This window comes from Bos indicus x Bos taurus, chromosome 6, assembly GCF_003369695.1.
Source record: "Bos indicus x Bos taurus breed Angus x Brahman F1 hybrid chromosome 6, Bos_hybrid_MaternalHap_v2.0, whole genome shotgun sequence".
Lineage (NCBI taxonomy): Eukaryota > Metazoa > Chordata > Mammalia > Artiodactyla > Bovidae > Bos > Bos indicus x Bos taurus.
The window spans coordinates 7,094,562-7,109,554 of NC_040081.1; the positions used below are offsets into that span (position 1 = coordinate 7,094,562).

A 14,993-nucleotide genomic window follows, 5' to 3' on the forward strand; every position below is an offset into this window, starting at 1 on the left:
GGCTGTGAGTGTCCAGGAGTCTTCAGTGGAGGCGTGTTTGCCAACAAAGGTCCATCTAGTCAAGGCTTTGGTTTTTCCAGTGGTCATGTATGGATGTGAGATTTGGACTGTGAAGAAAGCTGAGCGCCAAAGAATTGATTCTTTTGAACTGTGGTGTGTTGGAGAAGACTCTTGAGAGTCCCTTGGACTGCAAGGAGATCCAACCAGTCCATTCTAAAGGAGATCAGTCCTGGGTGTTCTTTGGAAGGACTGATGCTGAAGCTGAAACTCCAATACTTTGGCCACTTCATGCAAAGAGCTGACTCATTGGAAAAGACCCTGATGCTGGGAAAGATTGAAGGCTGGAGGAGAAGGGGACGACAGAGGATGAGATGCTTAGTTGGCATCACCAACTCAATGGACATGAGTTTGAGTAAACTCTGGAGGTTGGCAATGGACAGGGAGGCCAGGCGCACTGCAGTCCATGGGTTCGCAAAGAGTAATGACTAAGCAACTGAACTGAACTGAATTGACTAGGAAATGGGCAGAAGCTAAGTGGTACAAAAATAAAAGCATCTTTTGGTCTTTGATTGAACAATTGGATTCTTCAGTGCCAGGAAACAAAGAATTGGGTCCTAAGATTTTTATTTTCCCAGCAGCCTGTAGAGCCCGTGGTTGCTGTCATTTGCTTTTATCTTTCTGCCTTGAGTCACCCACAAACTCCACTGCTGTGTGTGTGTAGGAGGTGAGGTTCATTTGCAGTTTCATCCCATGCTGGGTAAGGTGTAATATCCTGGGACATGGGTTTTTGCACTGAGAAGATTCTGTAAGAAACGGCAACTTCCCTCGGCCCAGCGGCACCCATCATCCTGAGAAGCTGCTGGCCCTTCCTCCCACCCTCAGTTCAGTTGAGTTCAGTCACTCAGGCGTGTCCGACTCTTTGTGACCCCATGGACCACTGCATGCCAGGCCTCCCTGTCCATCACCAACTCCCGGAGTTTACCCAAGCTCATGTCCATAGAGTTAGCGATGCCATTCAACCATCTCATCCTCTGTCACCCTCTTCTCCTCCTGCCTTCAGGCTGACCCTAGGCACTCTCCTTAAAATGGACAGGTGTACACTGACTCCTACCATGGCCAGTACCTTTATGCTTTGTTTCAAGGGGTTTCCCAGGAGCAGAAGTTTCCATTTTGGAATGAATGGTTTTATTTTTGTTGTTATCGTTCTATTTTTGTGTATCATTTATTTTTTTCCAAGTATACATGCCCTATATTTTTCTTGACCTTTATCACCAAGGATCTTTAAAAAGCTTGGAAAATATCTTGTTATGAAAATATAAGGGTTAAAAGGCCTGAAAGAAAAACTTTCCATTTGCAAATATTTTAGGTTAATCATCAATGAGTGGTAATATCTAATGTGATGACACAAATGAAAAGGTTAGTCCACTGCAGTCAAATCAGTAAGAATTTTAATTTGCGTGTTTCCTGTCTTCTCACTCGAAAGGTGGGAAATTATATTTAGTGTAGGCGAACCTTAAGGGCTTAAGTTTTGTTCAGACTTTTGATTCTATTAGAGTAGCAAATAGGGTTAATGTAATACTTAAGTGATGCTTTGCAACTGTGATGTTGGAGAATGCTCTTGAGAGTCCCTTAGATTCAAGGAGATCAAACCAGGCAATCCTAAAGGAAGTCAACCCTGAATATTTATTGGAAGGACTGATGCTGAAGCTGAAGCTCTAGTACTTTGGCTACCTGATGTGAAGAGCTGACTCATTGGAAAAGACCCTGATGCTGGGAAAGATGGAAGGCAGGAGGAGAAGTGGATGATGAGATGATTGGATGGCATCACGGACTCAATGGACATGAGTTTGAGCAAGCTTCCGGAGATGGTGAAGGAAAGGGAAGCCTGGTGTGCTGCAGTCCTTGGTGTCTCAAAGAGTTGGACATGACTGAGCGACTGAACAACAGCAATACTTAATTCAGCTTCCCTGGTGGCTTATCAGTAAAGAATCCACCTGCCAGTGCAAGAGATGCAAGTTCTATCTCTAGGTCAGGAAGAGCCCCTGGAGAAGGAAGTGGCAACCCACTCCGGTTTTCTTGATGGGCAGTTCCATGGACAGAGGAACCTGGTGGGCTACGGTCCATGGGACTACAAAGAGTCATGATTTAGCAACTAAACAACGATTAGTTAAGTTAGTTAACTAAACAATTATTTAGGTTAAGCAACAACTTCACTAATTTTTTACAATGAGGGTTGGGATAAATCAGGATAAAAGCAAGAGGAAGGGGAGAGCCTACAAAGAGTTATGGTGTTAGCATGTTAATTACTGATTTTATCTCCGGTATTTTGTCTGGCAAATAGTCCTTGGCTGGTGGGCGTATATTGCCTTTTTCTTTGACAGCCTGAAGGTGTAACAAATTTGTAGGCTGGTGTCAGTGTCTTCCTTCATGTACCTTTCTACCTGTGCTTTTATTATCCCTGAAAATCAGGGAAGAATGAAATTTTCTATGAGACTGACACAAGAAAACAAAAATGGTACAATGAACTTATTTACAAAATACAGTTACAGATGTAGAAAACAATCTTATGATTACTAAGAGGGAACAGTAGGGAGGGATGAATTGGGAGATTGGGATTCATATATACACACTACTATATGTAAAATAGATAATTAATAAGTACCTATTTTATAGCACAGGGAACTCTACTCAGTGCTCTGTGATGACCTATATGGGAAAATAATCTAAGAAAGAATCGATATATGTATATGCGTAGCTGATTCACTTCTTTGTACAGCAGAAAGAATGGGTATGTGTATATGCATAACTGATTCACTTTGTTGTATAGCAGACACAACATTGTAAGTCAACTATATGCATATTAAATTTTCTAAAAAATTTAAAAACAAAAGCAAGCTCTGTAGTGGAGATGTGAATTACAGAGATTCTCTTGATTGATAAAAGAATGTAAACTACCTTTCTGCAAACATAAATTTCAGATCTGATTCCTTCTGTCATCTCTTAGTAGTCCATTAATAAAAGAGAATTTCAAATAAGGGCAGAGCAACCTGGCTTTATTGCTGTCAAGACAGATTCATATTTTAGATACACCCCAAATATTTATTGTTGGGTTAATGGAAGCTGTTGCATGGAGACAGTTCTAGAGATCATCATGTTATTCAGATAAGCATTTAATTTTTTAAAAATTTAATTTCAGTTTTGTACATATCAGAGGTTAAACATATGTAGACTAGCTGAGTTATCTTAATTGATTTCAAAGTCTTGCTAGTAAATACTATTATATATATATAAAATTTTTTTAAATGGGACACGATGGAGCGACTTCACTTTCACTTTTCACTTTCATGCATTGGAGAAGGCAATGGCACCCCACTCCAGCACTCTTGCCTGGAAAATCCCATGGACGGAGGAGCCTGGTAGGCTGAAGTCCATGGGGTCACTAAGAGTCGGACACGATGGAGTGACTTCACTTTCACTTTCATGCATTGGAGAAAGGAATGGCAACCCACTCCAGTGTTCTTGCCTGGAGAATCCCAGGGACCGGGGAGCCTGGTGGGCTGCTGTCTATGGGGTCGCACAGAGTCGGACACGACTGAAGTGACTTAGCAGCAGCAGCAGTGCTTTGATAAAAGTTAGCCTACATTTGATCAACCTAATCTTGAGCATTGTACTTCCAGAGGAAAAGGAGTCGCAAAACAAACCCCGTTTTCTGAACTGGGCCTTATTCCCGTTTATTGGAGCAATGTCCGTTGCCGAGGAGATGAAGAAAATATACTGCTTTGTGAAAAAGACATCTGGCAGGGCGGGGCGTGTTCTGAGAAGATGGCAGCTGCTGTCCTGTGTAGCTTTTCCCATGGTTAAAAAAAAAAAAAAATTATTCTCTTGCTTTACTTTTATTCTGTTTTCAGCATTCCAGGTGAAAAACGTGTCTTAGTTAAATGTTTTCCTAAGCGTTTAAATACAGACTTGAGTCTGAATCATCATGACTTAGCAACAATCTAATTAGTCCTCAAAGGAATTCATCTAACAGTTGGATTTACATTTGAACTCAGTTTTTTTTTAATTAAAATTTTTTGGCTGCTGTGCATGGGCTCTCTCTCGTTGCAGAAGTAGGGGCTGCTCTCTAGTTGCAGCACATGGGCTTCTCATTGAGGTGGCTTTTCTTGCTGTGGAGCGCAGGCTCTAGAGCATGCCGGCTTTAGTGCTTGTGAAGCTTGGGCCTAACTGCCCCCTAGCATGTGGGATCGTCCCAGACCACGGATTGAACTGGTCTCCCCTGCATTGCAAGGCAAATTCTTAACCACTGGACTACCTGGGAAGCCCTGACCTCACTTCACATATTTTCTGTTTTAACCTAATTTGTTTATAGGATTATTATATACTGTATATGAAACACTTATTTGGGTAATGAAAAATTGTGATGGAATCAAGTTAAAAATCATCTTGAAACCAAAAATAAAATACAGCAACTATAACAAAATATTTTCACTTTATAGAATCGAATCGAATCATAGTTATTAGTGTTCTACTTTGAAGATAGCACATTCCATAAAACAAATCACTACCTTGGATAAGGGCTCCTTCTATGCATGATGTCCTAGGTGTTCAGTTCAGTTCAGTCGCTCAGTTGTGTTTGACTGTTCGAGACCTAATGGACCGAGGCATGCCAGGCCTCCCTGTCCATTACCAACTCCAGGAGTTTACTCAAACTCATCTCCATTGAGTCAGTGATGCCATCCAACCATCTCATCCTCTGTCATCCCCTTCTCCTTTTGCCTTCAGTCTTTCCCAGCATCAGGGTCTTTTCAAATGAGTCAGCACTTCACATGAGGTAGCCAAAGTATTGGACCTTCAGCTTCACCATCAGTCCTTCCAATGAACATCCAGGACTGATTTCCTTTAGAATGGACTGGTTGGATCTCCTTGCAGTCCAAGGGACTCTCAAGAGTCTTCTCCAACACCACAGTTCAAAAGCATCAATTCTTTCACACTCAGCTTTCTTTATAGTCCAACTCTCACATCCATACATGACCACTGGAAAAACCATAGCCTTGACGAGACAGACCTTTGTTGGCAAAGTAATGTCTGTGCTTTTTAATATGCTATCTAGGTTGGTCATAACTTTCCTTCCAAGGAGGAAGCGTCTTTTAATTTCATGGCTGCAGTCACCATCTGCAGCATTGGTGATTAGTATATGGTTTCAGTATACAGATGTGTGTATGATCATGTGAATGGAAGCAGCGGGAGAAGCTCCCTTTGCTAGTTATTATTCCTTGTTTGGGATATTCTTTCTAGGCTTTTGGTTTCACAATGGTGGTTGGGTTTTCTGGGGTCCATGGTTGTTTTAACGTGTGACCACACCTGTGGCTATCACACCTTTTTGGATTTTCTTGGAGATAGCAGCGTGATCAGATGTCCCAGGTCTTAGAATGCCAGCAGACAGCCGAGGGCAATGGTTTCTGGTTGAGTACAAGTATCAGGGAAGGAATTGACCTGCTCCCTCCGAAAAAATAGGAAAATCCAAGCTAGGGTCGTTCTTGTGAACTGACAGGAAGACCCGATGGAAATGGTGCAAGATCTCATACGAGGCTGTGCTTGGAGAGCTGCAGTCCTTTTGTGGGTGCAAGGTGCATTCTAAATCTTTATGTCGTGTAAGTTTTTCCTTTTCTTCCTTTGCCTCTCCACCTGTTGGTAATCCTACCTTTGGCAAATACATGTTTACACTTTGCTACGTCAGGGATGCTCTGAATCAGGCTCAACAGTGCACTGCTTTTTGTAGATATTGCTTGTATTCTGTGTTCAACCTAACTGGTAAAATATGTTAACGTTTTTCAAGTAGTGAAGTAAGTAAAATTTTGAAAACAATCCTTTTTTTCAGGATCTCTGTCTACTCTTTATTTAAAAAAGCTCTCTATTCTCTATAATCTATCCACTTGTTTATACTCTGGCTGCAAAGGTAAATTTAAGACTGGTGTAAGCATATATGTATTGAAGGTTGAGATAAATTAGAAGTGGGAGTGAAAAAATATGCTTTTATGGTAAATTAAATGAGAATATGAAAACAGCTCAAATCAGCAAACACTGAGTCTATCTTAAGGCACAGCAGCAGACCTTTAATGTTAATACTTTCTTTTAGTTTGTAATTTACATTTAGCATCTTGGCATGTAGTACTTTTCCAACACTTAAAAAGTAGAAGATCGTATCTGAGTATTGGACATAGGAAATATCAATATAAATGAAAATGTCTGGGAGTTTTATTTATCCATAAGTTAAATACGAGTCAACTACTTCACTGAAATTTCTTTCAAATTATTTTTTTTCTGTGTGTATTTGTTGGGAAGATGTGAGATGGTGACTAAATTTTGTCTTTGAGCTTCTTAATATTTTCACAAATACTTACACAACCAGTGTAAAAACTACATTTAAAATAAAGCACAACATTTTAAAAAATGTAAGGTAATTATGCCATAATGTTTCTGGGTTGTAGATAATTTTAAATTTCCTCTTAAAATTTTTTGTTTTTCTGTTTTTTCCAAGCTTACCATGGAGGTGGGGAGAGGAGAGGCAGAAAAGGATATAATAATTTAAGAAATTTATGTTGTTTCCATTGGTTAGTTTCTATATTTTCCAAGCTTCTTAAAAGAAAAATAAACATAATAACATGTAAATTTAGGTTTCTTATCATAATTGAGCAATCATTAATTATAAGAAGCTGCTATATAATGTTGAGAACAGTTATGTTTATTAAGCCTACCTTTATCCTTTTCCAAATTACAAGTGCTAGTTGACTTATGTAAGAAAACTGTGTTACAAATATCAGAATATGAATAGATGTACATGTTCACTAATCTAAATCCCTTCTCTGGTGTGATATTTGAATAAAAATATGAATGTCCAAATACCATTTATTGATAGCTGCTTATACTGTGGAGGAATTAGAAGCATATTTCATGTGGATAAATGATGAGTATTTGGCAAAAGATAAAACTAAATTTCCTAATAGGGACCCAGCCTGTTCTGAACCTTTGACCATCTCACATTCTTTATTCCAGAAAAATTAGAGGGCTGTTCTGTTTCCCAAACACATACAGCTTTGTGCTTCTATGCTTTTGTTCATTCGGTTCATTTTGTCTGAACTGCACATCCCCATGTCTAACTTATGAAGTCCCATCCATCATCTTGGCCCTCTTAGCTACAGCTTCTTTAGAAGAGATGCCCTAATTCCCCCCAGTGGTGGGCAAGCTCCTTTTGCACCTGAACCCCTGCAGGGTCTTCCCAGTGGTCTCCCGTCTGTGCTCATGTTGTCCATATCCCGAGGCAATATACTGCTTAAGGGGTAGCATTTGTGCAGTGCCTCTCTGCCTAATAGCTGTTTAAGAAACAGAATTGAAGGAATGGATAGCGATAGTTATTTTTCGTTGTTTGGGATATTCTTTCTAGGCTTTTAGTCATCGCTTGCCAATCCAGTCAGTCAACAAATATTTATTACCTGCCTTCTACATAGCTGGGTATCTGAAGTACTTGAGTGAAAGGGAAAGGCATTCCCTGTGTCCTCAATTCTAGGCTAATAAAAAGAGAGAAAAATTAAACTGATGAAAATAGATAAGGGTATCGTAGACTATAATAAGGAATTTGCATGGGGAAGCCTCTGGTATTCTTCACAGAGAATGAATTGATTCATACACAAATGAATCTTCAGTATTGTTTTTTGAAGGTAGTGGCTGTGATGTCCACCAGCTTCTTATAATGTGATAATGTAAACTTTGACTTGATCTCTACAAATGTAAAAATATTTCTATGCTGAAAGCAAGTATGTCATAGATAAAAGTGCCATTCTTAATAATTACATGTTGGTAATGCTCAAGTTACTGTAAATTAAAAAATCAATGCTACCCCCCACAATACCATAAAAATCAAATGGGTTTCCAATAACTGCAGTTTTGAGTGTGTCTTTTCTGGTTTCTGAGGTCCTCGGGGAAAAGTGAATTTAGACTGCTTCCTCTTGACAGCTATTTGTATGAGTGTAATTCAAGTTGGAGGGTTTTAATCAGTTGAGATTATCATAAAATATATTAGACATGCGTGGGTATGTCCATATCGCTGAAGTGACTTATTAAATATAACTTTATGATTGAGAATGACAAACAAATAGAATATACCTGATCTTCTATAGCTCAGTGTAGATGTGTAGGTGTTAATTTGTCGTTAATTTCATATTGCAGGTCCTGCGTTCCCCATCCTGCGCCTTGTTGGGGGCAGCAGTGTGCGTGAGGGCCGAGTGGAGGTCTACCATGCTGGTCAGTGGGGGACAGTCTGTGACGACCAGTGGGATGATGCAGATGCAGAAGTGGTCTGCAGGCAGCTGGGTCTGAGGTTGGTTGTTCTTCTTTTGTTTTGCTTACATTTCTAAGTTTATTGCTTCCATACCCAAAGGTAGGTGTGTTTAAATTGCACATTTCTTTGAACAAATAGAAAAAGCCACCTTTTTGATCATTGTATTTGGCTGTAGTCTCCTTGAAGAGAATGTCTGTATACCTATAGATCTAACCTGTTTGTATCTGAATTCAACTGACTTTGTATTCTTAAAAATCTTAAGCCTTTTACCACTTTTTATCAGGAGCCTTTACAGGACTCCCAGGTAGTCACTAGCGTGGTCAACCACAGTGACTTACCAAAGTCATATGATGAAACTAGTTGTGAGGCTTTAACTGAAGTTCAACTTCTTTCCCCAAAATATTGTCTAAACTTTTGGCCATTGCTTCCTTATTTGTTAGGTTGTGCTTAGAACAAAGAATGTTTATTAATGTTCAAAGGAAATAATTCCTGTGCAGGATATGGCAATGAAGTTTGTGGAATACAGACAGAAAACCAATATTATATGTTGCTTTAGTTATGGTTACTTTGGAATAGTATGTTATAATTTTGTATCCTCTGATCCTTGTCTTTAGTGAACATTGGTATAGAAGGCCTAAAAGTTTCTCTCAAATTATACTGGCAGATCTTCTGAAAGTTGATATTTTACTTTAAATTTGAAAAAAAAATATTTAGCATGTTGTGGCAGGTAGCGGTGGGTTGATGTGGAGACTTCTCAAAATGAAAACGTCTCAGTTCTTGTTTCACTTTGTCCAGTTAAGCATAGTCTTTGACGCTGGAGCGTGACTTTTGAACCTTGAACCGTAATTTTTTTGCAATTGTTTTTGCAACTGTCCCTCCCCAACTTTTTCAAAACTGTAGGTTAATATTAAAGTATTTTAAAACAAAATAAAGATTTTTCAACATTTTACCTCTAAATACTTCAGTGTGCACCTTTTAAAAATAAGAACATTGTCCTACATCGCCAAATTATCATCACAACTAATGTAAGAGGTAATCATTCTTACATTGTTTAATATCCTGTCATGTTCAAATTTCCATACGTGTTCCCACCATGTCCTTGACAGATGGTTCTCTGTAGCAGAATTTAGCCCAGGGCCTTGTGGTGCATGCGGGTGTTATATCCCCAAAGTCTTTTAATCCAGAACGTTCTCTTGTTTTTCCTAACACTGACTTGTTGCAGAGACCAAAGACAACACCGGTTGTTTTGTAGAATATCCTACCTTCTGGATTTGTCTCATTTCTTCCTCCTGGTGTCAGTGAGCTTACTCCTCTGGTTCTTGTAACTTCTGAAATGGGAGGCGAGATCCAAAAGTTTGATTAGATAAACATCACTCAAGTATTTGCTTCCCAGGTGGCCCTACTGGTAAAGAACCCACTTGCTAATGCAGGATACTCGAGATGTGGGTTCGATTCCTGGGTTGGGAAGATCCCCTGGAGGAGGAAATGGTAACCCACTCCAATATTCTTCCCTGGAGAATTCCATGGACAGTGGAGCCTGGCAGGCTATAGTCCGTGGGGTCGGACTTTGCTATAGCAAACAGTTGAATACCACTGAGCAACTAACACTTTCACTTTTGTAGTTTTAAAAGTGATTCTAAAAATTCATGTTGTAATGTAGAGTTCTTTCTTTAGCCAAGATTTTTTTTTTTCACTTACATAAACAGTTCTTAAACAAAGACTGTGTTGACAAACAATAGTCTACTACATGGAAAGAATGTAGAGATAGAATCACAAGGAAGACTGTATTAATGTTGAACATATGTGTGGGTTGAGTAAAGTGTTTACATCTTTCTCAAGCATTTGCTCATTGCTATCTTTTGTATGAGGAGCTTTGTATTTAGAGAAGTGATGAAAAGGGAAAATACCTTCAAATATTCAAGACAGCAAAGATCTTCCACAGGCCTGTGTAATAACCAACAATATAGCTTGGTGGAGATTTTTTTTTATTATAAGTATCCTAGTCTCTGAACTGATGCTGTTCTTTTGCTCTGTTTTTCTTTCCTTTGGTTTTCTACTTCTCTCATAAACTTGCAGTACAGCAGTATTCTGCAACTGCTCTTCCCCTAGAATTTGTTTTGCTTACTTAAAGGCACAGTACTTTCAGATGAAATAATTTTTAATGTTACATGTTTCATCTCAGTGGTACTTGCTTTGTTGAATTCCCAAAGGCAAACTATATCATGCCTCCCTGGAGTGCTGGTTACAATTTCTTTGTGAGATGCTGTCTTTGTTGACCCTCATCGTTTAATGGTGGCTGTAGATTTTGGTAGCTGGCAAGCTTCCTAAAACACAAAAGAAATAACCGTACTTAAGATATTTAAATTTGATTAACCCAGAACTCAGAGAAACATGAGGATCAGGAAAGGAAGCAGCCAAGTGTTAGAAAATTGAACTTGAGAATGCATACATATGCAGTGAAGTTTCAGGTAGAGACATTTTACTTGGCGTTCTTTTTGTGCACTTAACATTGAAGCATTTCCTATGTCTTTCAGAACTCTTAAAAGCGTAGCTGCTAATGGAACTGTGACATCATATTTTATTCTGTGGATATGCCATAATTTACATAAGAATTGTAAATTTTTGAACACTTTTTTTTCCTTAGGTTTTTTTTTTGGCTATAAAATTATATTACAGAACCATATTATTCAGTGGTCAAAATAAAAATTCTTCTCATACTCTTTAAAAATATTTATTTGTTCTATTATTTTATTGCTTATTAATTTTAAAAATATTTTACAAACATTATTGGTATGTCTAATTATTGAGCAGAAAGGAGGCCTTATTTAACAGATGAGAAAGTTAGGCTCTCTGAGATTACTCAAAGTTCCCAAATTATACTGTGAGTGAGGACCAGAATCTTGAAATTTATGGCTCCCAAAGTAGGAATTTTCCTTTCATGTTACACTGTTTGTAAAATAGGCAGGTATTAATAAGGATAAATACGAATACAGGCTGAAAGAAATAGGGAAGTCAAGAGAGAAAAGTTTATTGTAGGAGGAAATTGATGATAAGCATGTTTTAGACAGATTATATATTAATGTGCCACAGACACCTCACTGAAAATGCCCCACGAGACTGAAAGAAAGCAAAGTGTTTCAGAGTCTGCTCTAAAGCCAGACACATTTTACCATCTAATTCTGGGCAAATTGTTTAACTTCTGCACCTCAGTTTCCTCATCTGTAAACAGTGGATAATAACATCATGGGGTTGTAGGGAGGATTGAAAGAGTTAATACATTTGAAGCTGTTAGACCAGTGTCTGGCATACAGTAATCATTCAGTATACTTCAAAATGTCATTATTGGAGATAGAGGGGATTGTTTTCCAGAAAGAAATATGGACTATTGACCATAAAAATGAGTTTTTCATCCAAATGTTATGTGTCACAAAATGATATTTGTGGTCAAAGAACCAGTCTTTTATAACCTAACAAGTAATCCTTTTTACACAATAGAATTGCCTAACTCAATTCTGTATCTATTCAAAGTAGTAGCTAAATCCAGGGATTGAGTTAGTCAGGTGGTACTTTTTATTTGCTATTTTTCTATGAAAAACAGACTATTTTATATGAATACAATCAGATTAGCTAAAGAGGTTTAGGAATGTTTGGATATGGATCAGACACAGGATCAATTCAGTGTTTATTGGGGATTGCTGCTATGTAGGTCAAACAACTTTGCATAAAGTAACCTAATAAATCGATGTATTATACCAGAGATCCCCTATTCCACAAATTTATTCGGCTGTCAGATGGTAAGAAAGTAGTAAAACTGGGACTGTTACTACACATGAACTGCCGGGGCTGGTGTGGACATACTTTTCATAATGGAAGGGAAGAGAACACACAAAACTTTATCAAATTTACATAGCACTTATTAGCCTTTAACAAACCATGAGTTTTATGTTGCTCTCCCTGGTATTAGACAATCTCTTGAAGGGCAGAGTCATTCATTTCTTTGGTATTCCCCTGAAAGCCAGTACAGTCCAGGGCACCAGGAAATAGGCTGAAGGACTGTGTGTATTTATAAGTATCATCTTAATTTTTAGTAAACTCAAAAATTAGCTGGGAAGCCTAGTTTGTTTTACATCATGGTTTCCTAGTTAGTGTTTTTTTGTTTTGTTTTGGTTCTTGAATTTGTTGCATTAATTTTTCTGATTATTTTAATTAAACATTTTTGTGATCATTAAAATAATGGTTGTAAACAATGGAAAATATGAAGATATATAAGGAAGAAAATAAAACACCCAAATGATGTTTTAAGGCTGCATTGTAACATAGATGATTTTCCCCAGAGTCACTGTCCGGGGCTTCTGAACTCCCATCTAGTGTCCTCCCTTAAGGTAGGAACACAGTTTAGAGGCTATTAATCAGGCCTTTTGCTTTTTCCTAGAACCTCTACCACATCTTTGACATATCTGAAATGCAGTGTATTTCAGTTACTCTGTCCAGCCTGTCTCAAGTCACTCCCAAGTAATGAGTATTTTACCTTTGTTATTTTTTTCTTGGGAATAGAAAGCCTTTAGTTTTTAATCTTTTAGCCTAGACTTTTAGTGCAAAGGATTTTAAGGATATGTAAAAATGCATTCTTACTGTTTTAACTTGATCCTTGTAAGTTGAGCATCTTACAATATGCTCAGTGGCCATGGCTATTTCTTCTTCTGTAAATAGGTTGTTTCTCTCCATTACCCTATTTTTGATGTTGGTCATTTTGTCTTTCATTATGATAATAATAAATTATGATTATTTACTTCTAAGAATTTTTTTTCTTTGATTGCTGTTATATTTTACAAATATATCTTTTACCTTCTTTGCCTTTTGATCTGATTGTGCTGTATTTTGCTATACAGTAGTTCAAATTTATGTGTTTGGTTTATTTATTACATAGTTCAAATTTATAAGTTTAACTTTTTATAGTCTTTGTTTTCTGATTTCTCGGTTTTTTTTTTTTTTTTTTTAATCTTGCTCAGGAAATTCCCTTATTATCAAGGGTTTAAGAACTATGTTCTTATTATTTCATTGCATTGTATTAACTTTTTAGTCATCTTGTCTTCCGCTTTCCCTCCTTCCTCCCTTTTTTTCCTTCTTTCTATTTAGATTTTTAAACCATCTGGAGTTCATTTTTTGTTTCTGAGTTTGGGATCAAATTTTATTTTCTCTCATATTGGTCCCTGGTTTTATTTTAGCACCTAATCTTGCCTCAAGGAATTATACTCACTGAAATTTTCTTTAACAGACACAGATCTTTTTCTTTTCTAGCAATTGTCACAGGGCAGAGATCCAAGGAGACGGTTAATCTGCCTTTCTCCAAAGCTTTCCTATCTGGCTTCCCCATGACCTGCATTAGTCATCCTGTCTCCTCTGCTTATATTCTGCGACTTTCAGTGTTCTCTAAATCAGTTTTCATATTTGCTTTCATTAATCTCTTTCCTCTAGAGCAAGGGTCAACAAACATTTTCCGTAAAGGGACAGATAGTGAGTACTTTAGACTTTCCAGTTACTCCACTGAGCTTTTGTGTAGTGCAAAAGCAGCCACAGACAATAATTTGGGAATGAGTGTGGTTTTGTTCCGATAAAACCTTATTTCTGGATAGTAAAATTTGAATTACATATATCAGAATTGCTTTCCTGTTTTGGTTTTAAATTCTCAAGATAGTTATAATGTAAGGAGAAAAGGGCAACTTAAATAGTGGGGAATAGATGCAGTATCGTTGAAAAGCATACTAAAAATATAAATACTCTAGTTTAAGAATTAAATGGCTGAAAAGGGCTAAAGATGCAATTTCTGAAGTCATTTATCATTTTGACAGGCAATCATGATCTTCTTCATTGAAATCTGGGGTTCTAGAGAATATAGTGTCACTTTGAATTGTGAGAGAAGTCAATTTAGTCAAATAAATTTGAGTGAAGAAATGTTTGGCCATGAGTAAGAGAACTGAAAATAACTGTGGCTTAAACAAGACATAAGAAATGCCAGGCTGGATGAGTTACAAGCTGGAATCAAAATAGGCAGGAGAAACATCAACAACCTCAGATATGCGGATGATACCACTCTAATGGCAGAAAGCAAAGAGGAGCTAAAGAGCCTCTTGATGAGGGCAAAGGAAGGGAGTGAAAGAGCCGGCTTACAACTAAATATTAAAAAAGCTAAGATCATGGCATCCAGCCCCATTCCTTCATGGCACATAGAGGGGAAAAGGTGGAAATAGTGACAGGTTCCTCTTCTTGGGCTCCAAAATCACTGTGGACAGTGACTGCAGCCGTGAAATCAGTAGATGTTTGCTACTTGGCAGGAAAGCTGTGACAAACCTAGACAGTAGGTTTGAAAAGGAGACATTACTCTGCCGACAAAGGTCCATGTAGTCAAGGATCTGGTCTTCCCAGTGGTCATGTCCAGTTCTGAGAACTGGACCGTAAAGAAGGTGGAGCACCAAAGAATTGATGCCTTCAAACTGTGGTGCTGGAGAAAACTCCTGAAAGTCCCTGGACAGCAAGGGGATCAAACCAGTCAATCTTAAGGGAAATCAACCCTGAATTGGAAGGACTGATGCTGAAGCTGAAACTCCAGTATTTTGGTCATCTGATGTGAACAGCTGACTCATGTGGAAAATCCCTGATG

General features: G+C 38.0%; 1 protein-coding gene across 1 annotated transcript in view; it reads left to right on the forward strand.

Annotated features, from left to right (window-relative positions):
- The window catches only part of PRSS12 (serine protease 12), a 76,386-nt gene that overhangs the window by 16,200 nt on the left and 45,193 nt on the right, over window positions 1–14,993 (forward strand). The window contains exon 2 of the mRNA XM_027543735.1: window positions 8,224–8,374. Within this exon, the coding sequence (XP_027399536.1) occupies window positions 8,224–8,374 (151 nt within the window). The remainder of the gene's footprint in view (window positions 1–8,223; window positions 8,375–14,993) is intronic.